The sequence below is a fragment of the Pseudopipra pipra genome, chromosome 24, assembly GCF_036250125.1.
Source record: "Pseudopipra pipra isolate bDixPip1 chromosome 24, bDixPip1.hap1, whole genome shotgun sequence".
Taxonomy (NCBI): Eukaryota; Metazoa; Chordata; class Aves; order Passeriformes; family Pipridae; genus Pseudopipra; species Pseudopipra pipra.
The window spans coordinates 2518815-2542330 of record NC_087572.1 but is presented as its reverse complement, the minus strand read 5'-3'; the positions used below and the strand labels follow the sequence as shown (position 1 = coordinate 2542330).

Sequence of the window (23516 nt, the reverse complement as noted above, 5' to 3'; positions counted from 1 at the left end):
ACATCAGAGCCAGCCTGGCTCAGCCCCAGCACCCGCAGCCCACTCTGAGCAGGGGGAGGGAAGTCCCAGATGTTCCTCTGCTCCTGACCCAGCCCATGGATGGCACTGCTTGCCCCCAGTCCCCTCTCCAGGGAGGGGGACAACCACTGACCCCACCTGGCGCCACTACCACGGGGACAAACCAAACCCATGCCCCAGGACCCCCCTTTTGAGCAGGCAGCTCACTCTGTCTCCCCCTGTCTCTCCTGAACTGGGGCCAGGAGTGGTTTGGGTGGCATGAACTGGCACAGAGCTGTTCCCACAGGGCTGATGTGGGAGGTAGGAAGCAGGTGTGGACCCCCAAAATTGGGCTGGTTCTGCTTTTCTACCCTGCACTCGCCTTTCCCTGGGGCAGCGCTGAGCATTACAGTGGGGACATCAAAAAGCATTCCCAGTGTTGTGGTCACCCCAGGTCCAGCTTGCCCAGTGGCACACAGGGGTGTCCCCCAGGAACACGGGGTGGGTGACAGCAGCTCCTTGCTCCTTTACTTGGGCATTTCTGTGCAGCAAAGCAGGGATGGGTGCCCACCCTCCACTGCCCCAAGGCACCCGGCACCAAAGCTCAGCCCTGGGGTGCAGTGGGCAGGGAAGGGACCTGAGCTGGGGATGGTGAGGGACCAGGGAAAGGCTGAGGCTGCTGGTGAGGAAACCTGGCTCGAAGGGAAGGAGCAGCAGAAGAAATAAGTGAGAAACCCTGATTTTGGCCCTGGCTGTGTGGCTGCTGCCCAGTGTCACTGGAAAACGGGGGGTTTTGTGGGGTTGCACTGGCTGTGACCATCATGCACTGGCCTCGAGGGACAGTGTCCATCCCTGTCCCCATCCCTGCCCAGCTCAGAGTGACAGGTCCTGCCCAGCGCCGTGTGCTGGTGACACCGACAGGAGTGGAGCAGTGGGAGGTCACAGATGGGCTGGCTGAGCCACCAGTGCCCCGAGCACTGCTGGTGTCACAGCCGGCTGACCTGGCAGTGCAGCGGGCTGTTGGAATTCTGGGATACGCAGCTCCCAGCAGTCTGGGGGGGCTGATCCGACTGTAGCAGCCCCAGGCAGCTGCCCCACAGCCCCCCCCATCGGGCACAGCCCCCCGGGCCGTGCTGGTGCAGCCCGTAGCCGCTGGGGGAAGCTGCAGCCCTTTGCATTCCACGGAGTGGCTGGATAAGGAGGTTTTTAGGAACGGGCAGGGCCCTGGCAGCTCTGCACCCCGGGGAACTCGAGGCAGGGAGCTGGGGGGTGCTGCTACGGGAGCGGGGAGCAAAGAGCTGACACAGAGCCAGAGTTGCCTGCAGAGCCAGTGTCCCCCCCAAACACCCAGTTGTCTGCTCTGCAATCCCAGGGCCAACATTCCAGTTAGGGTTTGGGTCGCCCCAGTTAGGGTTTGGGGCTCACCTGGGTGCTGTGATTGGGGCCACCAGTGTGTCCAGCCCCCCACGTGCCCAGGCAGTTCCCCAGCACCACGACTCACGGTGTCACAGCCCCAAAAATTGGGGCATTCCAGTATCCCACAGTCACCCTTACACCCATCTCCAGGGCGTCCCTGTCACCTGGTGCTCCCCTGCCTCTTGCAGCCGTCCCATGTCCCCTTGGCAGCCCTGTCCCATGAGCTGAGCTGGGCCGGTCTCAGCCCTGGCAGCCGTGCTGCTTCAATTAAGCCCTCATTAATTTTTCAGTCCCCCTGTGCACCCCGAGCACGGGAGGTTTGCAGAGCTGCTCTAATTGATGTCTCCTCAACTTCAGCATCTAAGAACTGGCAGTGGGTCCGGGGGGGCCTCATCCCCCGAGCTCTTGGGGAGGCTCACGGAGAGGCTTTGGGGCCGCCCAGAGCTGTGTGCCCAGAGCCCAGCAGAGTCTGTGGGGGTGACACAAAACCCATGAGGTTGAATCACCCCATTCCAGGTGGGGTCCAACCCTGGACACAGGCACAGTGCAGGGATGTCACGTCCAGCCATGGGGGTCCACCCCTTCTGCCCCCAGGGTGGGGGGGTGATGGAGCCCTGCAGCCCCACTGCTCATACACAGCTGAAAGTATTTGGGGTTTTTGTAACCCGGCCCCGTCTTGCCTCCAGCTGAGACAGTTTCTGCTGCTTCATGCAGCCACCTCTGCAGCAAAGGTGGGTGCACCTGAGAGCACATGCCATGGAGAAGGGCTGAGCACCCCATGGCACCCCACAGCCCTTTGGGGACGGGATGGGGACCAGTCCTGGCTGGCTGGAGACTTCATCTGGGCTCAGTGGCCACCAGCTGCAGAGGGACAGCTGTGGACAGGCCCAGGTGGCACTGGGATCACAGCAGGATGCCAAGGTCACCGGGAGAAGCACTCAGCTATCTCCATGGAAACATTCCGCGTTTGGTTCTGAAGATCAGAGTGGTTCTCTTGTCCCTTTCCCCTCTGTGCTTCAACTGTGGCTCTGCCAACCAAGAAGCCACTCGTGTGTCCCCAGTGCAGGCAGCATGGGGCCGTGTGCTGGGTGCCAGCATCCCCTGGCATCCCCCCGCCAGCATCCACCCACATCCCACTGCCAGCATCCTCCCTACATCCCAGTCTCACCATCCCCTCAGCATCCCACTGCCGGCATCCCTCCTGCATCCTGCTCCCAGCATCTCCCAGCATCCCAGTATCATTTCTCCTCCCAGCATCCCGGTACCCCCCCAGTATCCCACCTCGACCCCCCACCCCGCGGCCCCTCCCGGTTGATTGACAGCGCTCCCAGCCAATGCACGAACGCTGCCGCCGGGGGGGGGGGCGGGCGGCCTGAGGCTACAAGAGGGGCGGGAGCGGCGGGGGCTGAGCCGGCGGCTGGACCGCGGCCCCTCCGGTACCGGCTCCGCGCCCCGCCCGGCCCCGCCGAGCCGCCACCTGCCCGCGCCGCACGACAGGTAAGGGCCGTCGGGGCCAGAGCCGGGGCTGGGAGCCGGTTCCCCGGTGCGGAGCTGCCGTCGGGGCAGGTGCCGGGAGCTGCGCTGCTCCCGGGAGCCGGTTCCAGCGGCTGTCGGGGCTGGTGCCCCGGAGCCGCCTCCTCTCCGGGTGGGCAGAGCACCCCCACATCCCCATCCATCCCCGGGGCTGAGAGCTGAGCCTCTTCCCTACTCCTTAGGGTGCCAGTCCAGGGGTGCTGCTCTGTGCTGCCCAGGGTGCAGCCCTTGATGGGGACACCTGTAGTAATCCCCCTCTGTCCTGTTTTGGGACCAGCAGCCACTGGTCAGTGATGATGTTGGTGCTTTGGGGTGAGTGGTTTGTGTCAAGTGTGTGGTGGCCCTTCTGGCTGCTGTCCCCTGCCCTGGCGTGACTGGGCACAGCTTGGAAAAGGGAATGGAGGACTGTGAACCAAAGGATGTTGCTCTTGAGTCCTGGCCAATTTGAGGGCTTCGCTTGCAGGATAAGATGTGGTGAGACGCTGCCTCCTCCTGCCAGTGTGACTGGTGGGAGATGCGGGAGGCCATGGGTACGGATCAGGGAGGGGATGGCCGGGGTACAGAATTGGTCCCAGCAGCTTAGAACTGGACTGCGATGCTGGGAGGGCTCGTGCAGCCCCCCAGCCAAGCTGGGATCACTGGGGAAGTGTTGTGCTCTGTGGGAGTCTGGACATTCCCTCAGCTCTGGCTGCCGAGGGGTGCTGGGTTGAGTGTTGCTGTGGCAGACAGTGACAGATGCTGGTGGGATGATGGGGCAGGAAGAAGGCACTGCCTGTGAGATTAGCTGGCAATGGGGCTGGCTGGGAGCACGAGGAGCCCCTCATCACTGCGGGGGGAGGCTTGTGCCCATCCCAGGGTAACCCCACATCCCCCCAGGCCTGCATGGCCGGGACATCAGACACTCGGAAGGAAGACGGTGCTTGGTGGGGCTCCAGGTGAACTTCTACTCAACTTTCTCCATGGAGAGAGAAGCTCCAGGAGCTCTCAGCAAACCATCTGCTGCTCAGGCTGAGCGGTGCTGGCAGCCAAGGCTGCGTGGGAGCGGGCACGGCGTGTATCGGAGCAGATCCACGTCCTGCCCACGCAGCCATGGGCTCCCAGCGCTCTGTGCTGCTGGCAGCCCCGTGGCACAGGAGTGGAGGCCTGGCCAGACCCCATCCTCACCAAGGGCTGGCCAGGAGCAGGTTGGGTGTCACTGTGACCAGCTGGATGCTGCGAGTCCCATGGTACCAGTGAGGATTTTATGTGCTTTAGCAGCAGACTCTTCACTGTCCCATCCTTGGAGGGGGTCAAGTGAAGTGGAACTAGGTGATCTTTGAGGTCCCTTCAAACTCAAACCATTCTAGGATTCTATGATCGCAGTCTGGTAAAGGCCATGGGAAGAATTCTGGATCTTCTGTTGCTTTCTGAGTGGTTTTCTGCAGGCAAAAGGTGGCTGAGGAGATGGGGGGCGGCAGGTGCTGCTGCTGGGTGCACTGGGGGGCTGCCCCAGGGCCAGGTCCTGCACATCTCCAGCAGCAAAGGCCACAGCCAAGCATGCTCCCAGTGCCACAGTCACTGTCCTGCATGGACACCCATCATCCAGGTGAATCAGCTCTAGCATGGGGAAGAGGGATGTGGGATCAGCCAGCTGCCAGGGTGGAGGAGGGCCTGGGAGGACCATCCCTCTCCATGCCTGGTGTGTAGGAGCCGTGTGTTTTCCCTCCCAGGGGCAGCCATGGGCAAGCACAGCAGCAAGCTGGCCCCGGAGATGCTGGATGACCTGGTGAGGAGCACGGAGTTCAGCGAGCAGGAGCTGAAGCAGTGGTACAAGGGCTTCCTCAAGGACTGTCCCACCGGCATCCTCAACCTGGAGGAGTTCCAGCAGCTCTACATCAAGGTGGGGGCTCCAGCCAGGGGTCCAAGTGCTGCCTGTGGGGCTGGAGCACTCAGCTCCTGCTGGGCAAGGGTGCTGCTTCAGGTGCAGCCTGTGTGCTGAGCTCCCCCTCCTCGTTTCAATCTCTCTTCTCTCCTTCCCGCAGTTTTTCCCCTACGGAGACGCCTCCAAGTTTGCCCAGCACGCTTTCCGCACCTTCGACAAGAACGGGGACGGGACCATCGACTTCAGGGAGTTCATCTGTGCCCTGTCTGTCACCTCCAGGGGCACCTTTGAGCAGAAGCTCAACTGGGCCTTTGAGATGTATGACCTGGATGGGGACGGGAAGATCACACGCTTAGAGATGCTGGAGATCATTGAGGTACCAGTGCTTAAAATCCACAGGGGTAGCTTGTTTTTTCCAGGCTTCTCGCAGCTCTTGGGTCCCTTTTCACACCAAAGAATGAGTTTTCCTACCCAGAGCCTTGTCCAAAAGGTAGCCAGTGTGCACCAGACAGTAACTGTGCAGCTGCAGAGAACTCAGTCCCAACAGAGCAGAAATCCTGTGCCCCCGGCCTTGTCCTGGGACATTCTGCCCATCCAGCATTCCCACTCTGGTACTTTGCTTCTCTTTTTTCTCCAGGCCATTTACAGGATGGTGGGGACTGTGATCATGATGAGGATGAACCAAGATGGGCTGACACCCCAGCAGCGTGTGGACAAGATCTTCACAAAGATGGACAAGGACAAGGACGACCAGATCTCCCTGGAGGAGTTCAAGGAGGCTGCAAAGAGTGACCCCTCCATCGTCCTCCTCCTGCAGTGTGACATGCAGAAATAGAGCCCTGGGGCTCAGTACTGGACTGGCTGCAGCCAACCTCTGCTCCCTGTGGTGGTTTCAATGCCCATTTTTTGCTGAGCCCCTCTGTGCCCGCTTGGTCCCAGGTATCAGCCACGCTCCACCCCTCCTGCTGCCCATCCACCTCTGCTCCAGCTGTATCCTGGACAGCTCACATTCCATACCCTCAAAGGGTAGAGCCTGCTCTGGGTATTGTCAGCTTGAGGTTACCCCAAATCCATTTTATCCCATCCTGGAGCTGGATTCCCTGCAGCTAGTGACAAGTTTCCTGGCTCCCCAGGGCTAACTGTTCCCACATCCCTGCTGCTTTAGAATCACATCCAATCTAAACCTGGTTGTAGCCAGGTGGGTGTTGGTCTCTTCTCCCAGGCAACTATCAGTAAGACAGGAGGGCATGGTCTTAAGCTCTGCCAGGGGAGGTTTAGGTTAGATATTAAGGAGAAATTCTTTACAGAGAGGATAATCAGGCTGGAATGGGCTGCCCAGGGAAGTGGTGGACTTTCCGTCCCTGGAGGTTTTTAAGGTGAGACTGGATGTGGCATCAGTGCCATGGGCTGGGAACCATGGCAGGGTTGGATTAAGGGTTGGACTTGATCTCAGAGGTCCTTTCCAACCCAGCTGATTCTGTGATTCTGTGAGGTGCTGCTCCTGGTGTGTGGTGCTACTGTAGGGACTGAGGCTGTGCAGAGGTGTGGATGGGTCCTGCACCTCCTGAGCCTCCTGGCAAAGCTCTGAGGCCACAAGAAACATGCCTGTCCCCTTCCTCGCCCATCCCAGCCTGCTGCATCCATCCCTCCTGTCCCAGGCCAGGAATATTGTCACAGGTTGGTGTTTAGTCTGCACGTTGTGGTGTTGATGACTGTAGTATCTCTTAGAAGATGGTGAAGTTGTTATCTATTTTTTTAATGGAAAAATAAACTGTCCCCTGTGTATGGTGTTCCCCCCGAATGGCTTATTGAGGAGCAGCCACTGCAGCTGTGGGGAGAGTGAGGTGACAACACTGCACTCCTGAGCATCATTTAGGGGCCTCTGTTGGGCCTGTGACACTCCAAGGGATGGAGAAGCCCTTGGGGACAGCACAGTGGGGCTCAGTCTGGGGAGCCTTGAAGATGTGGGCAGGTGAAACTCTTCAGTTGTGCAGGTAGCTCTGGGGAAGGCAATGTTACTTTTGGGGTGGGTAGGACCAGGCATCCCTGGGCTGTGCTAGAAATGGGTTTCATTTGTCAATCAAAACCTTAGCTCAGGGCTGGGCATGGCCAGAGGACCTGGTGGCTTTGTCCTGGGCTCCATCCCAGCACCATAAGCAACTGGGATCTGTTATCACAGTATCTTTGTCCTTTTCTCCACCCTCATCTTCCCTGTGCATAGTTTCCTCTGGCCCTTCCTCTCCATCAGCAGCCTGCACAGATAGTGACTGTTGCTAGGGAGCTCTCACCAAATTTTAATATTTCTCCAATCAATCAGGCAGGGCTGGCTCCTGGGCAGCAGTGCTGACTCCCACCCACCTGGATGTTGCAAATCACCTGGTCTGCCCTGCAACAGCCAGCACCTGAGCACAGAGATGGGAGGATGCCAAGGCCAAAGCAGGGTGTGTATTTTTAGGAGTGCTGCTGAGGGGAGAGCTCTGCACCCTGGGTTTGGCCGCTGTGCTTTCCAGGAGGGGGTGTGTGTGTTTGCAGCTCAGCAGCGCTGGGGAAGCAGGGACAGGGCAGGTCCCGCTGTGTGGGGGCCTGGGGACGTGCCAGGGCTGCTGCCTGAAAAGGCAGCAACTCAAAAGCTTGAAGAGGGGACTCCAAGAATAGCCTCAGTGATCCCGGGGCTCTCCAAGCTCCTGCTTCCCTTGGGGCCACCACAGAGGAAGTTCAGGTGTTTCCCAGGAGGGACCTGCAAAAGCCCTGGGGAAAGGAAGTCTTTGAGGCTGAACTGGTATCAAACACCCAAAGGGTTTGGAATCCCTGGAGCCAGCCCTGGTCACCAGCACCCAGCTGGCTCTGCTCTCCTGGTTGAACCTCAGTGCGAGTGAGGTGGTGTTGGATTGATTTCATGGACAGGGACATGGGGTCCCTGAGGCTTTACATCAAAGTCCACAGGGAGTGTTTTTCTTTAGCTGTAGCACAGAGCTTTGGATAAAAAAACCTGCTGGTGGCCTCTGTCCTGGGGCTCTGTGACCTTCTCCCAGGTGCTGCCCTGTTCCAGGTGAGACAAGGTGAGATCCTCCATCACTTGCCCCTTTCTGGCTGATGGGCTTTGGTCTCTGGGTACACTCCCTGCTCCCCAAGGGCTTCTGGGGGGTCTGCTGATCACGGTATAGGTTTTAGTCTGGGCTGAATGCTGGGCTGTATGTGCTGTTTTGTGTCTGGACTTAATCCCACCAGCACTCCTGGGAGTGGAGAGCCTTAATTAACACCTGTGCTCATTCCATTAACTAGTGCATGGCACAGGTAACCCTGGCATGGAGCAGGGCCCCACCACACTTTGTCCTACCCTGCTGCCACCATCGTGGCTGCTCCAGCTCCCAGCACTGACCACCCTCCTGCCCTTCCCGCTGCCCTGGCATCGGTGCCACCCTGCGTTCTCCAAGGGTGGCCAAACCCTTGGCACGAGCAGGAGCTGGTGTCTGCCGTGGGTGCCCCATCACATCCCTCTCCGTGTCCTCCTGGGGGGCTCTGCTGATGTCACCTTTGTCCCCAGCCCCCTCCCCTCGCTCCCGGGGGCTCGCTGCCCCCGGGGCTGGCTCTGCTTTGGAACGAGGTCTCCCGGCTCGGTTCCCCGCAGCACTCCGGTATTACCGGGCGGAGGGGAGGCGGCGGCGAGGAGCGCTCGGTCCCGAAGAGGTTAATCCGTGTCCCGGTGGACTGAAACCCCGGAGCTTCATGGGATGCCTTATAAAGCGCGTTCCGCCGGGCCGGCCCCGGCTCCGGGAGCTCCCGGGACTGGCGGAGCCGCCGCCGCGCCGGAGCCGCCGGTGCCCCGGAGCCGCCGCGCTATGGAGCCGCCGGGCCCCGCCGGGGCGCCGGGCCGGCCCTGGGATGAAGCCAAGGCTTTCTACGACAACCTCGCCCCCAAGAAGAAGCCCAAATCGGTGAGAGCCCCCGAGGTGCCCAGCCGCGCTGCACTCCCTGCCCGCGGGGGGACGCAGCCCCTCTGGGTGCCCCCCTCCAAACCGCGTGCCCCATCTCCCCCGGGTGCCCCCAGGTCACTCCAGGGGCCCCATCTTCTACAGGTTCTCTGTGGTCCTCCTGGGTGCCTCATCTTCTCCGGATTCCCCCATGGAACCCCCCGGGTGTCTCTGGGTGCCCCATCCCATCTCCTCCACACTCTCTGGGGTCCCCCCGGGGGTGTCTCTGGTTTTTCTTTGACACCCTGTCTCCGTCCAGGTCCCGGGGTCTCTCCAGATGCCCCCACTCCTCCTTGGCATCCCTGGGTTACGCTTGGTTGTCTCTGGGTTCCTGTGGGTCCCTGTGGTGTTCCCGGGTCCCTCCTGGGCTGAGGTGTCCTTGCAGAGCGGCTCCGCGTCCCATGAGCTGCCTGTCCCCTGCGCCAAGGCGGGAGGCCCTGCCAGGGACAGGAGGGGTGGCAGTGCTGGAGCAGGGGGACAGCCCGGGAGCTGAATCCCTGCCCAGAGCAGTGGGGTGTCACAGGGGTGCAGCTGCCCCTGCCAGGCTCGCCTGCTCTGGGAGATTAGAGGGAAAGCCTCCGTTATCTAACCAGGGCTGAGCCTGCTGGGTTTAAACATGGGAGCGCCTGGAAGTGCTGCTATCCCTCGGGATAGCTGTGGAGCTCTGTGTGTGACCTCTCCACGAGGGGAGACAGCCAAGCTCTTGCTCTGCAGACCCCAGCTTGGAGCAGCCCCTGTGCTTTCCCGGCTGGGGACCCGGCTGCAGCCCCCTGTCGTGGACCCGCTGCCAGCTGGCATTGCTGTGTCCTTCCCAGAGGAAGAGGGACAGCCTGGCCTGGTGGCAGGATGCAGCTAGTTGTCTTTCATGCCATGCTCTCGGCCTGTGTAGATGTCAGCCCAGGCTCCTCCTCTCCTTGCAGGCAGCTCGATGACCAGTGCCCCCATCTGTGCTGTACGACTGAGGCGCCAGGCAGGGATGGGCTTTGCTCACACAGCAAACCAGCGGCAGGGCCGAGATCCAGGCACCCAGATCCTCAAGTCAGGCTGTGCCATCCCCCTTTGTGGGGCTGGGGATGATGCCCCGTGCCCCTCTGTTGGGGCAGGCTGGGGGCCCTCGCACAGAGCTGGGGTGCCCTGCTCTGCCCTGCCAGGCAGCTGCCAGCCCTGTGATGGATGGCTGCAGAGCACTTTTCTGCAGCGTAAATAATGCTCTGGGAAAACTCAAAACCATCCCAGCCATCGCCCTGAACTTTAATCTGATCCCGAGCAGGGGGCTCAGAACACCCAGGGCTCCCTCGTGCGTGCGGGAAATGGAGTTGTCAGTCTGTGCCCTTGGAGGTGCCAGGTCTGTCTGTCCTCTTGGTGGAACAGGAGCGGGTACCTGTGGGGGAGCAGATGTGAGCTGTGGGGGCTGCTCCCTCCTGGACACGGGCTGTGAGGTGGCAGGAGGCAGAGGGGTTTTGGGGAGCCCATTCCTGGCTGGGAAATGGGTTGGTTAACAGGGCATTCCCACTTTGCAGGGGTCTCCGCTCTTCCCATGCTCCGGCTCCTGTGGCTGCTCCAGCCTCGCTCCTGCCAGCTGGGGAGGTCAGCGAAGGGATTTGTCACTCCTCAGCAATGCTGAAAATGTCCCCCAGCCTCTCTGGTGACGCTGAGTGGGGTTAATGGGAGCTGACCTTCTTCTGGCTCCCTTCCTCTGAGCACCCTGCTTGTCCCCTGCACCCTTGGGGTCCCATCCGGCTCACCAGGGTGCCTGATTTTTGGGATGCTGTAGCTGGAGTGGGGGTGATGCTTGATCCTGGAGCAAGCCCTTCTTCTTCCCTTTCTGTGACCATATTTCACTCCAAAATCCACCTCCAAATGTTGAATTTGGTCTTCTGCAGCATCCAGGGAAGTGCCCAGAGCTGACAGGATTCTTCCAGGATTTTAGGATCCAGTTGAGTCCAGCAGATTCAGCCCCAGGCAGGGATCGAGGGGGGCAGAACAGGGTCCCCACTGTGGCTCCTGCCAGTGGTGGCCTCCAGGGGTGGCAGTGGAGCTGCTGGTGTTGAGTGCCACTGTGGGCACCTGTGGCTCTTGTGGGTGGGAGGACGCAGTCCCGCTGCTCATCCTGGGAGCCCGTGGGATCTCCAAATGTCTGCCTCTAATCCTTGGGGGGCTGCTTAGGATTTACATCTGATTAGAAGAGCTATTTAAAGGCCACCAGCTGTTGGGTCTGCAGAGGGAAATGGGCTGTTTCCAGTCACTCCTGAAATACAGCTTTGCCCCCCAAATTGGGGGTTTGGATCTGTGATGGGTTTTGCACTTGATGGATCTGGAGCATGTTGGAAAGGTCACTTACGCTTCGGAGATGGGCTTGGACTTTGTGGATCACCTGGAGCTGTGCCAAGGGCTGATGTCCCTCTTCAGAGGGCTGGGCTGTTGGGACATGTCCCTGGTCATCCCTCCTGTTTGCCTGACCACAGAGATGGACCCAGGATTAGGATGGGACCTTCCCCTGTGCTGCCCTGCTCATACTTCTCTTAAACACATCATTAATCTCTTGCTCAGTGGTCAGGATGGGGCTGGATCTGACCTTCCCATGAGAAGGAAGGGAGAAGAGCTCACCGTGAATCTCCAGGCAGCAAATTCAGTTGGATTCGGCTGAGCAGAGCCCAGGCTTGTGTTGGATGATGAGCTTTAACTGACTTTGGCTGACCTTGGATGTTGCTCCAAGGGGAAAACAGGGTTTGTGATTCAGAGTTCCCAAACCCTCAGGGGCTGGGGCACCAGGAGCAGGAGGCTGTGTTGGGATAGGGGCTATGAGTCTAAATACATCCCAACCAGGACTGTGAGCAGGACCCCTCCCATGCACGTGCTTCCTGTTACAAAAGGAGGGTGTTTGCCTTGAAACATCACGGTTTTGGGAGAAAAGTGGCATTTGTTGGGTTGTTCGCAGCACTCTGATGGGGGATTTGAGGTGCTGTGGTTCCTGGAGCACTGAGGCTTTTTAAAGCCCATTTCTGAATGTTGTAATGGCCATCTGCAGTACTAGTAGGGATGAAGAAGCATCCAAACAACCTCGAGGAGGGAACGCTTCCAAATGAAACCTCCACTTCAAAGAAATGTCAAAATGCAGATCCCTCCTCGCAGAGCAGAATTGCCTTATTTTTTAAATGTCAGCATTTCCCAGAGAACAGCAGGGCTGTTCCAGCCCAGCCGGAGCTGGGAGCTGCGTTAGCACCCGGGTGAGACTTTCCTGCCTAAAGTGCTCCGAAGGTGCAAATCTTCCTTGGCAGGAGCCGACAGGATCCGGCAGGTCCCATTCCCAAGGGCCAAGCTTCCTGCCCGCGGGCACCTGGGGCTCCAGCAGCCCACGCTGGGGCAGAGTCAGGCCCCAAGCTTATGGTTATTTTTATTGCTGCGTTTATTACCTCTTAAATTAACCTCCTGGAGGCTGGTGCCTTTAAGTGGCGGGGAAGGGACCTTGAGCAGCCTGTTGCTGTTGTGCAAGGTGTCCCCTCAGGGTGCAAGGTGTGTGTGTGTGTGGAGACAGAGATGGAAATTCCCTCTGGGCACCCGGCTTGGCTTCTGGCCCCAAACATCCTTCTGGCCCCCTTCTTTGTCTCTGTGCTGTTACATGTGGGCTGCTGACCTATTTTCTCTCCTAAGGATCTTCCTTCAGGGCTGGTTCTGGAGGATGCTTTGCCCTGTGGTCCGTTGGGGACCAGGATCAGGGAGCAAACACCTGGCAGGTTTCCTACAGAGCCAGCACTGCAGGGAGTCGGGAGAAGGATGGAGAGGCAGGACTCCAGCTAATGGCCGGATGTCCCAAGACCTTTAGTAGTTATTAATATTTTCAGCTAACAAATGGCCCATGTCACCAGAGTTATTAATTAATGAGTTGAAGTGCCAAGACTTGGCCTGTAACCAGTTAATAGCTGACACCCCTTGGGGATCTGAACATAATTGGAGGCCTGGCCCTGGTTCACTTGGAGCAATGCTGGTGCCATGGATCAGCTCCTGCGTGGACCTGGGTGATCCTGCATGTCCTGGGGGTTGTTCCCTTGCTTTCCTTATGGAGCCACTTCCAAATGGGATCATATTTCTTTGCAAATGTTGCAGGAAAGGGATCCCTGTGGCTGTAGTGATGTTCTCAGCCTGACCTGATCTGTGTCTTATCCTGATCACCTGCTGCTTAATCGCTTCGCTGGGGATTTTGGGAATTTGGGAACTGATGCAGCCTTGGAGAGGGGACTGACCGTGCTGCAGGGCTGGCCTTGGGCACTGCTTACAGGGGCGTTTGGTGCTGGGAATGGGATGGAAGCTCCCAGTGACTCATTCCTGGGTGTGTCTCTGTGCTGGGCTGGGGGCAGAGCGAGTCCCAGGGCAAACCCAGCCCTGTGGGGAGTGAATCCCCAGTGTGGATGGGGTACCTGTCCTTGCCAGGCTGCTGTTCCTGTAAAGCTCAGCCCTAGGCAGGGTGGGAGCTTGAACTTTGGAGCACCTGGGTGTGTGGAGCAGCTGGCAGAGGCACCCTCCACCCCTTGGGCAAACGGCATTGCCAGAGGATTACTCACGGGGTAATGCCACAAAGGATCCCAGAGATCACAGAGGAGTGGTTTCTGCAGTGCTGACACCTGGATTTCACAGGCTTCCTGCAGAGATGCATCCCTGAGCTCCCAGGGAGCCCCTGAGGCCTGTCCTGCTCCCTGGACTCGCTGCAGGCTCTGCTGGGGACAGGGCTCCCTGTGCCACTGTCCCTCTGTAGGATTTGCTGTCCTGGCAGTGAGCATTCCTCATTGGCCACCAGTAATTAACTTATTTTTGTGCTTGCAAGTGAGTGATGGGGATTAACACCTCCCTGCCCTCTAAGGGGAGAGGGACATCGGGTGGGGGTCAAGATGAGCTTGACTTTCCCAGTGTTCCCTCTCCCTCTGCCAAGTCCCACTGGAGGTGCCTTGTTGACTCGAGTGGATTTTGGATCAAGCCTTCGAACATTAATAATAATGACACATAAATCATTGCCTGCACCACCTGTTTGTCATGTTTCCGCCCACAATAACTCTATCAAGTGTTTTTAGGAGCTGAGCTGGCGTGGGTTGTTTGTCACATCTGGACGGCATCACGGGATGCGGATCCGGCTGAGCCGCAGAGTGGTTTTTCCTGGCTGGGGGGTGGGAAAAGCCACAAAAATCCCTTCTGCATGAGGCTGAGTGGTTCTCCTGGGGTAGTCCGTTGGGCCTGAGAGCCTGCTTGCAGTGGGAATGCTCGGGAGCGGGATCACAGGTATCCCAAAGGTGTGGGGGCGGCGCGTCAGGCGCATCGGGAGATCGGGGTTGCAGCTGCCCCTTGTCCTCCAAATCACTACAGAGGTGTCACCCACCCCCTGGCCTTTCATGCTGGGAGCGAAGAGATGCCAGCCCAGGGAGCGGGGCTGGGAGCAGGGGCTGCCTCCCCAGTTTGTCCCTCTGCCCACAGCCCAAGCCGGAGAACGCCATCACCATCGCCGTGTCCTCGCGGGCGCTGTTCCGCATGGAGGAGGAGCAGAAGATCTACAACGAGCAAGGGGTGGAGGCCTACGTGAAATACCAGCTGGACCACGAGAACGAGCCCTTCCTCCCCGGGGCTGCCTTTCCCTTTGTCAAGGTGAGAGTCCACCCATCTAAGGTGAATCAGCACTCTGGTCCTCACCCAGAAATTCCTGGGAGAGGGGAGTGCTGTGGGATGCTTGCATGGGGTCGGGATGGAGACGAGCAGTGTGGCAGAAGGGAAGCAGCCACAGAGCAAACAGAGGTCAAATAAACCTCCTGGCAAGTGATGTGCTGCTTCCAGGGCTGAGCAGATGCTGGATTTTGGCAACTGAGCCCAAGAACGGAAAAAATCATCTCTTTGGATCATATTTAGAGTTTCCCTTTAGGGAATTCTCATAACTTTAAAAAAATTATTATTATTATTACAATTTATTTATTCTTGTAAATTGGCTGAGTTTAGCCTTGCTGCAGAGTCAGCCAATTTCTAATTTTGATGTGTTGAAATGAGGCATTTCAAACTTGAAAAACATTTTCCAGTTTCTTCCCCAGTTCCTCTGGATTTAGTGCAGCTTTGGGTGCTCGCTGGAGCAATCTCTTGCCTGTTCCCAATGAATAAACTAATCCACTCAGTGGGGAGAGACTTATTCTGTTTCTGATTGCTTGAAAAACACTTATCTGTAAGTCAGAGCTAATTTATTCTCATTTCTTAAGCTCGAAACCTTTCATGTTTGAAAACAGAAGAGCAGCAATGTGGGTTTTTCCCCCCCAGAAATCAGTCTGTTTTTTCCCAGTCGATGCTGGCTTGGCTCAGGGTGTAGCTGGGGCTGGGCCAGATCCCTGGTTTGGTGAACAGGAGTGTTTTGCTTGGTGGGAGGGGGGTCAGGGCCACGCCTGGGGCTCGCTGACACTCCCCCCCCCTCACCCTGGGGTGCTGCAGGCACTGGAGGCAGTGAATACACAACTGAGAGAGCTCTACCCTGACAGCGAGGAGCTCTTTGACATCGTCCTCATGACCAACAACCACGCCCAGGTTGGGGTTCGCTTGATCAACAGCATCAACCACTACGGTAAGCGGAGAGGGAAGGTGTCCTTTGCTTGGCACCAAGAAAAGGAGATGTTTTCTCCTGTCTCCTCCTGCCAAACACCCTCTGAGCCCGCTTCTCCCAGATTTCCTGGGTATTGAGAGCGGGAGTTGGCCGGTGCTGAGGTGCTCTGGCTGCTGGCCCTGCTGTTGGGCAGCAGAGCCAAAATTAGCCCAGTCCTGGCGGCTCTGGGGATGCCACGGGGAGCAGCAGGTCAAGGCTTGTTCGGGGGGCACCAGGGCTCACCCCGGGGTCTGTCTGCCCTCAGATCTGTTCATCGAGAGGTTCTGCATGACGGGAGGGAACAGCCCCATCTGTTACCTCAAGGCCTATCACGCCAACCTCTACCTCTCCTCTGACGCCGAGAAAGTGAGTGGGGCCATTGAAGAGGGTGAGTCTGGGGTCCAGCCTGGGGGGGGGAAATGGGGGGAGCCTGGAGCCCTCAGGGGGTTGGTGCCAGGAGCAATAGCTCCAATACACATGTCCCTATGTTGACATGCCATTCAGGTTTGCCTTGTCCCACATCTTCGAAGCTCCAAAGAGCCTCTAGTTTCCATAGAAATAAGCTTTTCCACGAGCTCCACAGCTCTTCCAAGGCAAAGGCGGTGTTTTTGCTCATTAATTCTCGTATGCAAAGGGTGATTTGTCATCTGGGGATTTGTTTTTGCTGTAAAAGGTCTCGGGGCCAAGCTGCAGGCGCTGCTGGGTGCATTTCCTTGCGGTGTTTGCTTCCAGCCCGTCGTGTTTTGCTCTGCTCCTCAGTGGACGCGCCACGAGGACGGATCCTTGGGTAACTGCCACCTCTTGCCTCACGCTTTACCTCTGCAGGGATTGCTGCAGCCACCATCTTCAGCCCCAGCAGAGACCTGGAGGTGTCAGAGAACCAGCTGCGGGTGGCGTTTGACGGGGACGCCGTGCTCTTCTCGGACGAGTCGGAGCAGATCGTGAAGGCTCATGGCTTGGACATGTTCTTTGAGCACGAAAAGGCTCACGAGAACAAGCCTCTGGCACAGGTAGCGCTGGGGTGAAGCCAGGAAAAGGCTCTGGGAGGGAGGCAGCCCTCAGGGATGCTCTCACCTCTGGGAATAAGGCAGAGATGGGCATGTGGGGTGTGAGGCAGGTAGGTCAGCAGCTGCTGGCCCATGGGATGGCTGTGTGGGGCCCCTGCTGTCGTTTAGGGAGGAAGAAGGATGGCATGGACATCTGCAAAGTGATGGTTTCTTCTTGCTTCATCAGGGACCCCTGAAGGGCTTCCTGGAGGCCCTGGGGAAGCTGCAGAAGAAGTTCTACTCCAAGGGGCTGAGGATGGAGTGCCCCATCCGCACGTACCTGGTCACCGCCAGGAGCGCGGCCAGCTCGGGCGCCCGGGCCCTAAAGACTCTGCGCAGCTGGGGCCTGGAGACGGACGAGGCTTTGTTCCTGGCCGGGGCTCCCAAGGGGCCGCTGCTGAGGAAGATCCGCCCCCACATCTTCTTCGACGACCAGATGTTCCACGTGGAGGGAGCCCAGGAGATGGGCACCGTGGCCGCCCACGTCCCCTACGGCGTCGCCCAGAAGCACAAGCGGCCGGCGCAGGAGAAGCAAGCCCCCAACAGTAAATAGTGGAACTGGCTGGTCCCACAGCCCCTGGCATGGACCTCATCCCGTGTGTGTCACACCCCCGGCGGGGTCGTGGTCTGCAAGGCAGAGAGCGTTTGTCCCGGGGAACGTGAGTTTATTCCCCAGCGGGAGCCGTGTCGGGGGCGCGGAGGGAGGAGGGGGCTGATGGAACGCTTCCTTTCGCCTCTTTTAGTTGGGGTGCTGTGGTGGTGTCCCTGTCCCTCGTGGGACTGGGGGCTCCTCTGTGCCAGGCATCCCAAGAGCCATTTTCCCAGTTCGTCCGCGCGCTCTGCGCTCGCTTCAGGCAAAATCCCTCGAGGATGGATCCGCCTTGTGTGGACTCTTTGTGCCAGGCAGGTTTCACCTATTGGTGTTTATTTAAAACCCCAGGTAACTCCCAGAGACTTTGACTTCCAGAGCAAATGTTTAGGCTGAACTGGAAAGTGGGGAGCACCCAACAACCTTTCTTGCAGCTTTGAAACAAAATGTCCCTTTTAACTAAAATTAAACTGTAGTACTGTGTCTTCCCAGGCTCATCTTCTGCTCCCTAACTAGAAAATATTCAATATCTGTCCTTACAGCAAGATTTTGCCAGCTGAACAGCTCAAATTTGGAAAAATAGAAACAAATACTTACATATTAAAATGAAAAAATCCTGTTTCCTGCTTGGAGCTTTGGGCTAGCTAATGTATTGTTGGGCCCAGGTTTTTGTATTTGGGTTTCACACTTGCATGATTTAGCACTTGAAAATAATAATCTCAGTGAGGCATCCAAAGCCCAGCTCATCCCTGAGCTGTCCAGGGGCTGCAGACACATGCCCAGGGCTTCAATTAAGTTAAAAGCAGGCCCTGATATATTAGGGACATCATTTGAAGTCCATTTAGGTAAATCTGCAGAGAATTTCAGCCTGGGGATTTTAATTAAAGGATTTTTTTTTTCCCTTTCTAGGCTGAGCCCATATGAGTTGATAATCTTTTTCTCCTCAGCTTCTTAAAACCTCTGGTGTTTCCTAAAATAGACACCTCTGCTAGTGATGCTGTGAGAGAACCAAATCTCTGATTAAAAAAACAGGCTGAGAGATCAATTGGAGAGAAACTGGTGTGGAAATCACACTGACATTTCTGCTCAAAGCCCTGTCCCAGAGGACACCCTCAGGAGGAAAATTTAAAGATTATTTCTTCCTTGTGGGTTTTTTTTTTCCTTTTTTTTTTTTTTTTTGTACTGCACCCCACAGTGTAGGAGGAAGTGTAGCAGGAAGAATGCTCAGTATTATCAGTTTGTAGTTTTCTACAAACTCCATGGGCTGAAGTTTCCCAAGGTGTGTGTCTGCCTCTGGCTCTTTCCAGGGAAGTTTCAGCTCAAAGAGTGAGGCTGGAGCTTGAGTTATTGCACTTTTGAGGAATATATAAACAAGCTGGTGATGCCTTCAGTGGCTTGGCAGACTTTTCTCATTGCACTAAATCCCACTCTAGCAGTGAAGAGCAAATTGCACTTTTTTCCCCCCAAACTCTTTGACAGACTGTTCTTTGTCACATCTGGGTGACAAAGACCTCAGAGGAAGGTCTAAAATCCAAACAAACAAAGAAAAAAAATCTTGAAAGATGTGAGTATCTTGGTAACACATCCATTAACATTCAGGTTTATAGAAAGGTCTCATCTTTTTGATGTGAACCCAAGATTTTGGAATCTTGGGCTGGATCTTGGAGACCTTTTTTGGCAGCTGGGAGGGGAGCACAGCCTGGCCTCTCAGTAAACATCTCCAAGGTGTTTCCTGAAGATCTGCATCGTGGAAGCCCAGCCAAGCCCAGCTTGCACACGGGAGGGGATGTTCCAGGAGGAATGGAATTGTCAGCCAGCCCTTCGGAGCAGGGCAGGGTGCCAGTGGGATTGGATACAGGGTGCAAGCACGGCCACTGGGGTGGGTGGTTGCACTGGGTGCTGTGGGGAATGTGTTGGATGATCCAGAGGCAATGTTGGTGTTGGCAGGGCTGGGCTGGCAGGAGGAGATGGATGCCCTGTCTGGAGGTGCTGTGAGCTCCAGGGAAGTATGCACGGTGATTTTGGGGTGCAGCCCTGGATCTCAGCAGCTTTCCTGCTGCCTTTCTGGGCCCTGAGATGCACAGGGAGCTGGGTGGGAGCTGAGAGCAGGGTTTTAGTGACTGTGCTTAGGGTCCTGCTGCTGCCAGGGCAGCTTAGGGGCTCACTGGGAGACGTGGGACTCAGGAAATGGGCCCCAGGTGAGGCAAACCTCCCTTCTCCCCCCTTGAGTCCTTCCCGAGTGGGGATTTCTGTTCCTGCAGTGGCTGCCCCATTTGCTTTTATCCACGTGGCTTCTTGTGTTTTTATCTCCTCCATCACTACAACTGGAAGACATGGACTTGCTGCTTGTGTGCTTTCCTCATGTGCCCACCTGCCATGTCCCCTCGGGCTGGGGGTGTGATGGGGTCCCTGGTTCCAGCTCCATGGGCTGGGCACATCTCCCACCTGGATGGGCCAGTGCAGCCTCTTGTGCTGTCCTGGCTGACAACTGGACTTTCCTGCTGTGTGTTGTTGCCCTGGGTTTCACTTCATTGTCCTCCAGTGTTGTTTTTTTTTTTTTTTTGCCATGTTAATGAAATCCCTCGGGGTGTTTTTCTGTAATAAACCGTGTTGGTCCCAGCCTGGCTCTCTCAGTCGCCTTTCTCACAATGAGTATTTTGGCTGTCTGGGGTCCCTGCTTGGGACCTCCCAGGTTTTAGGAGGGTGGGGTGGGGGCGACGAGAAGCTTTTGGGGATTTAAGGGAATTCAGAAAATGTAATTAAAGCACCTAATTTGGAACTGGAAACCTCTGGGAGAGGTGGGATTCCAGAGCTGAGATGTGTGGTGATACAAACACCTCCCTCTGCTTTGTGAACGGCTTTTGTGGGAACCTGGACTCGTGATGAAGCCCTGGATAAAAATACAGTTTGGCAGAAGACTTTTGTCAACTTGATTTTCTCTCAGCCAACAGGTGGGAGGCAGCAAAAGCTTAACAGAGGAGATTTATTGCTGCTGAAGTACCGGGTTTATCCGAGTAGCGACACTGCAGTTCTGGTGTTGGCTCCTCCCTGCCAATAAGGGGAACAGATGGGTTAAGGGGAAGCAACAAATTCTCCATCCAACACCAAATATAGCCAAGGAATGTCCATAGGCCCCGGGGCAGCATCCCTGCTATGGGTGTTCATTTAAGGGATGGATGGCCCTCAGCAGAGAGTGTTTTGTTTTGCTGGAATGCCTTCCCCCAGCCCATCCCCAGTCCTGCATGTTCTTCCACCAGATGCCTGGAGGAAAAATCAAATTCCAGCACAGATTCCAGCCAGTGTTGCACCAGTGAAAGTCCAGGTGGGTCCATCCGCTCCTGAGAGGTCAAGATGTCCACACCAAGGCCAAGAGCTGCCTCTGATGCAAAATCCACCCCAAACCCCTTGACTCCGAGGGTTGACACCAGGGCCAGGGAGGGTCATGGAAGGACATGGGCCAAGGCCATGTGGGGTGGGAAGGGGGAGGTTTGTGCAGGTGGGTCTGGCATGTTTTGTCACTGCTTTGCTGCAAGCCTGAGGTTTTGTTTCTGTTGCCTGTTTTCCGAGCTTTTTCCTTTGCCAGCATTGCAGGGCTCTGCAGTGAGAGTGCTTTGAAATGGAGCCCATGGAGGAGGAGAAGCGCAGGCAGAGCTGATGGGGAATTATGCTGCCACTCAGCAATTGTCAGTGCAGATGTTCCCGAGGTAATCACGGCCTTGAATAGCAAGAACTGCTTTTCATGACGAATCTGTGATTTAACCCCAAGAACTTGTGGGGTGTCTCGGTGAGGGTGGGACACGCCTGATGACCAGCTGCATGGCAGGGAGGTCAGGCAGAGCGTGGACTCTGCTCTCCTCATCCTTCATGTGCATCAGGTAAGTCATGACACCTCCCTGCCTCAGTTTCCCCACTGCTGTGACATAGATCAGAAAGAATTATAAAATCACAGACTGGTTTGGGTTGGAAGGGACCTTAAAGCTCTTTGAGTTCTACTCCTCTGGCATGGGCAGGGACAGCTCCACTAGACCAAGTTGCTCACAGCCCCTTTCAACCTGGCCTTGGACACTTCCAGGGGTGGTGAATCCAAAACTATGAGTGACGAATGATCCAGAGGGAATATCAAGTCTGAAGGATGACTCTAGCTCGTTGGGGAGGGAAAGCAGAAATCCAGGAGTGCTCTGAAGTGCAGTGAACCCTGTGTCCCTGCAGGTCCCCATGTGTAGGGGCCATGCAAATACAGGTCTTTCCCGACAACCCTGTGATTTTGGCTGTGAGGGGTCCCAAGTGGGAACTCCACTCATCCCTGCACTCCCTTTGGTTTTACATCTTTCATGGACTGTGGAATAGGCTCCAACACACACAATCAGGGACCTGCAGCCATCCCAGGAGGCTAAAATGTCAGGGCAGGGGACCTGGTGACAGGCTGACAGAAACACCCTGAGTTGGAAGAGTAGATAAGGGGACCTGGCGGCAAGAGAACAAGCAAAGGGCACTTGCTATCAGCGCTAGCGGGGCCGTGCCAGGATTTGGACAGCCTGACCATCTCGTTCCTTCGACACCGCTATTTATAGCCCTGTCTGCTGATGCCTCTGTCACCGGTGCCTAAAATGGTTCCCCCGAGTGCAGCCAGGGCTGGGCTCGGCCACCCCGCGCTGCCGAGGCCACCGACGAAGCTGTGACTCAACGGGGCGCGTGTGAAGCCGCTTCACCGCCCCGCTGACGGAGGAAAGCGGCGTCTCCCGCTGCCAAGAGGCAGCTCCACGCCGGGCCAGCTCCTTGGAAGATGCACCAGACAGTTTCTGCTTCGGGCTTGGCCCCCCGCCAGAAGGAGTCAATGGGGTACATACACCCACCCTTGCACTTTTCTCCTGCCTTCCCCCCAGAACTGGGAATTGCCTGGCTCTGACTGGGAACCACTGGTATCCACAGCTTGGTGTTGGTCCTTAAGGTAGCTGTGGGATAACTCCACGGGGATAGCTCAGTGGGAATAACTCCCACCCACGCTGGTGGGAATAACCCTTTGGTTACTGGGCTGGAGCAGCACCAAGAGGGCAAAGATCTTGTAACTGCAGAGCAAATCCACCCAGCCCTATTCCCTGCCTGGAGATTCCCCTTTTAAAAAACTGCCTTGTTTTCCCAGTTCTGCCCAGACCAGTGAGCGACGGAGGCGGAGATCTTTCTGTCCTGGCGTTTTCCCATTCCTGCAGTGAAGGTTCTGTTACCAGGGCTGCACTTCAAAGCATTGCTGGCAGCACTCTGCCGGATAGGACTGTGCCATAATCCCCCAGGGAGGAGAGGAGAGGAGGGGGTGTCAGTACCTAATGGGGCTCCAAGAAGGCTGGAGAGGGATTTTGGACAAGGGCATAGAGTGACAGGACAAGGGGGAATACTTTTAAGCTGAATGGGGGCAGATTTAGATGGATATTAGAAGAAATTCTTCCCTGTGAAGGTAGTGAGGCCCTGGCACAGGTTGCCCAGAGAAGCTGTGGATGCCAGGGAGGACAAATGAGGGAAAATTTGCTCCGAATGCCCTATGAGGGAAGCCTGGCTCTGCCAGCCCCTTGCAGCACTGGCTTTTGGGCTGCATCTGGTGGGAATTGGAGCACGGGTGGATGTGGTTGTGTGAGTGGGAATTCACACCCATCCTGGTGGGGATGCATCTGCCCCGGGGAACAGGGGCCCTGTTCCTGCTGCCACAGCTGTGAGGACTGGGACGGGGATGGGGCCAGGGATGGGGCCAGGGGTAGGGAGAGGCACCGGCACGGTTGTGGTGCTGAGTGGGTGCCACGAGAGGGCGTGAAGGGCTTTGTGGCGCGGCCACGGGGTGACATGGTGGCTGGTGTCCCCCTCCCTGGTGTCCTTTGTGGGCCAACGTGCCCCAAGTGTCACCGCCACCTTCTGCGGTGCCGCCTGGTGCTCCTTCCCCTTCAGGTGTGTTTGGGGAGCGTGTGAATGGGTGTCTCTGCCTCAGCACAGACCCGGGGGCCACGTTAGCCCCCAGGTGGTCCCCAACCCACCACCTCACAGGGTATGACCCCCATGGGGAAGGGCAGCTGCTCAAAGCCCACCAAGCTGGGCATGAAGAGGTTTTCCTCAGTTCCAGTTCTGGCGTGTGGCATGGAAATGCCACCGTGGCAAGGCTGCCATCTCAGGCACCTCGTCACCCAGGGTGACCTGGCTGGGGGGCCGTGGGGGCCTGTCCTGCTGGCTGTACAAACAGGCCCCCGCTTCCTCGGCGGCCAAGTGGCCTCCTCCAGGTGCGGCTGGGAATCATTAGGAGCTCTCCGCGCCGGCTGAGTGTGGGAACTGGAAGAGAAAGCTGGAGAGAGGCCTTCTTTCATCTCCCCACTCCCTCCTCCCCCCGTGTCTGCCAAGGCTGGCTTCCTTTTGAATCCTTTAGCTTGTGCCAAGCGAGGGAGAAGGGGGGGGGGGGGAAGAAAGAGAAAAAAGGAAGAAAAAAAAAAACCCACAACCACAGGAATGTGTCCAGGGATCTGGCTTCATT

The 23516-nt window shown here is 57.1% G+C and overlaps 2 protein-coding genes across 3 annotated transcripts; both read left to right on the top strand.

Moving 5' to 3' along the window:
* Window positions 1-2808: 2808 nt before the first annotated feature.
* On the top strand, window positions 2809-6592 carry HPCAL4 (hippocalcin like 4). Its single transcript, XM_064635121.1, has 4 exons — window positions 2809-2910; window positions 4656-4825; window positions 4968-5183; window positions 5445-6592. The coding sequence occupies exons 2-4, from the start codon at window positions 4664-4666 to the stop codon at window positions 5640-5642; spliced, it is 576 nt and encodes a 191-aa protein (XP_064491191.1). The 5' UTR covers window positions 2809-2910; window positions 4656-4663; the 3' UTR covers window positions 5643-6592.
* Window positions 6593-8518: 1926 nt separating this feature from the next.
* On the top strand, window positions 8519-19630 carry NT5C1A (5'-nucleotidase, cytosolic IA). 2 transcript variants are annotated; one of them, XM_064635098.1, is made up of 7 exons: window positions 8519-8601; window positions 8637-8742; window positions 14239-14406; window positions 15229-15358; window positions 15642-15764; window positions 16202-16386; window positions 16610-19630. In XM_064635098.1, exons 1-7 carry the CDS (start codon window positions 8534-8536, stop codon window positions 16973-16975), a joined length of 1146 nt encoding a protein of 381 aa, XP_064491168.1. In that variant the 5' UTR covers window positions 8519-8533; the 3' UTR covers window positions 16976-19630. The 2 variants fall into 2 exon arrangements, with proteins under 2 accessions (XP_064491168.1, XP_064491167.1); XM_064635097.1 differs by lacking the exon at window positions 8519-8601 and having other exon boundaries at window positions 8647-8742.
* The last annotated feature ends 3886 nt before the right edge of the window (window positions 19631-23516 follow it).

Coding starts and splice junctions, on each gene's coding strand:
- HPCAL4 (XM_064635121.1), top strand. CDS start 4,664: ATGGGCAAGCACAGCAGCAAGCTGGCCCCGGAGATGCTGGATGACCTG. Junction 4,826..4,967: donor TCCAGCAGCTCTACATCAAG/GTGGGGGCTCCA, acceptor TCCTTCCCGCAG/TTTTTCCCCTACGGAGACGC. Junction 5,184..5,444: donor AGATGCTGGAGATCATTGAG/GTACCAGTGCTT, acceptor TTTTTTCTCCAG/GCCATTTACAGGATGGTGGG.
- NT5C1A (XM_064635098.1), top strand. CDS start 8,534: ATGGGATGCCTTATAAAGCGCGTTCCGCCGGGCCGGCCCCGGCTCCGG. Junction 8,602..8,636: donor GAGCTCCCGGGACTGGCGGA/GCCGCCGCCGCG, acceptor GGTGCCCCGGAG/CCGCCGCGCTATGGAGCCGC. Junction 14,407..15,228: donor CTGCCTTTCCCTTTGTCAAG/GTGAGAGTCCAC, acceptor GGGGTGCTGCAG/GCACTGGAGGCAGTGAATAC.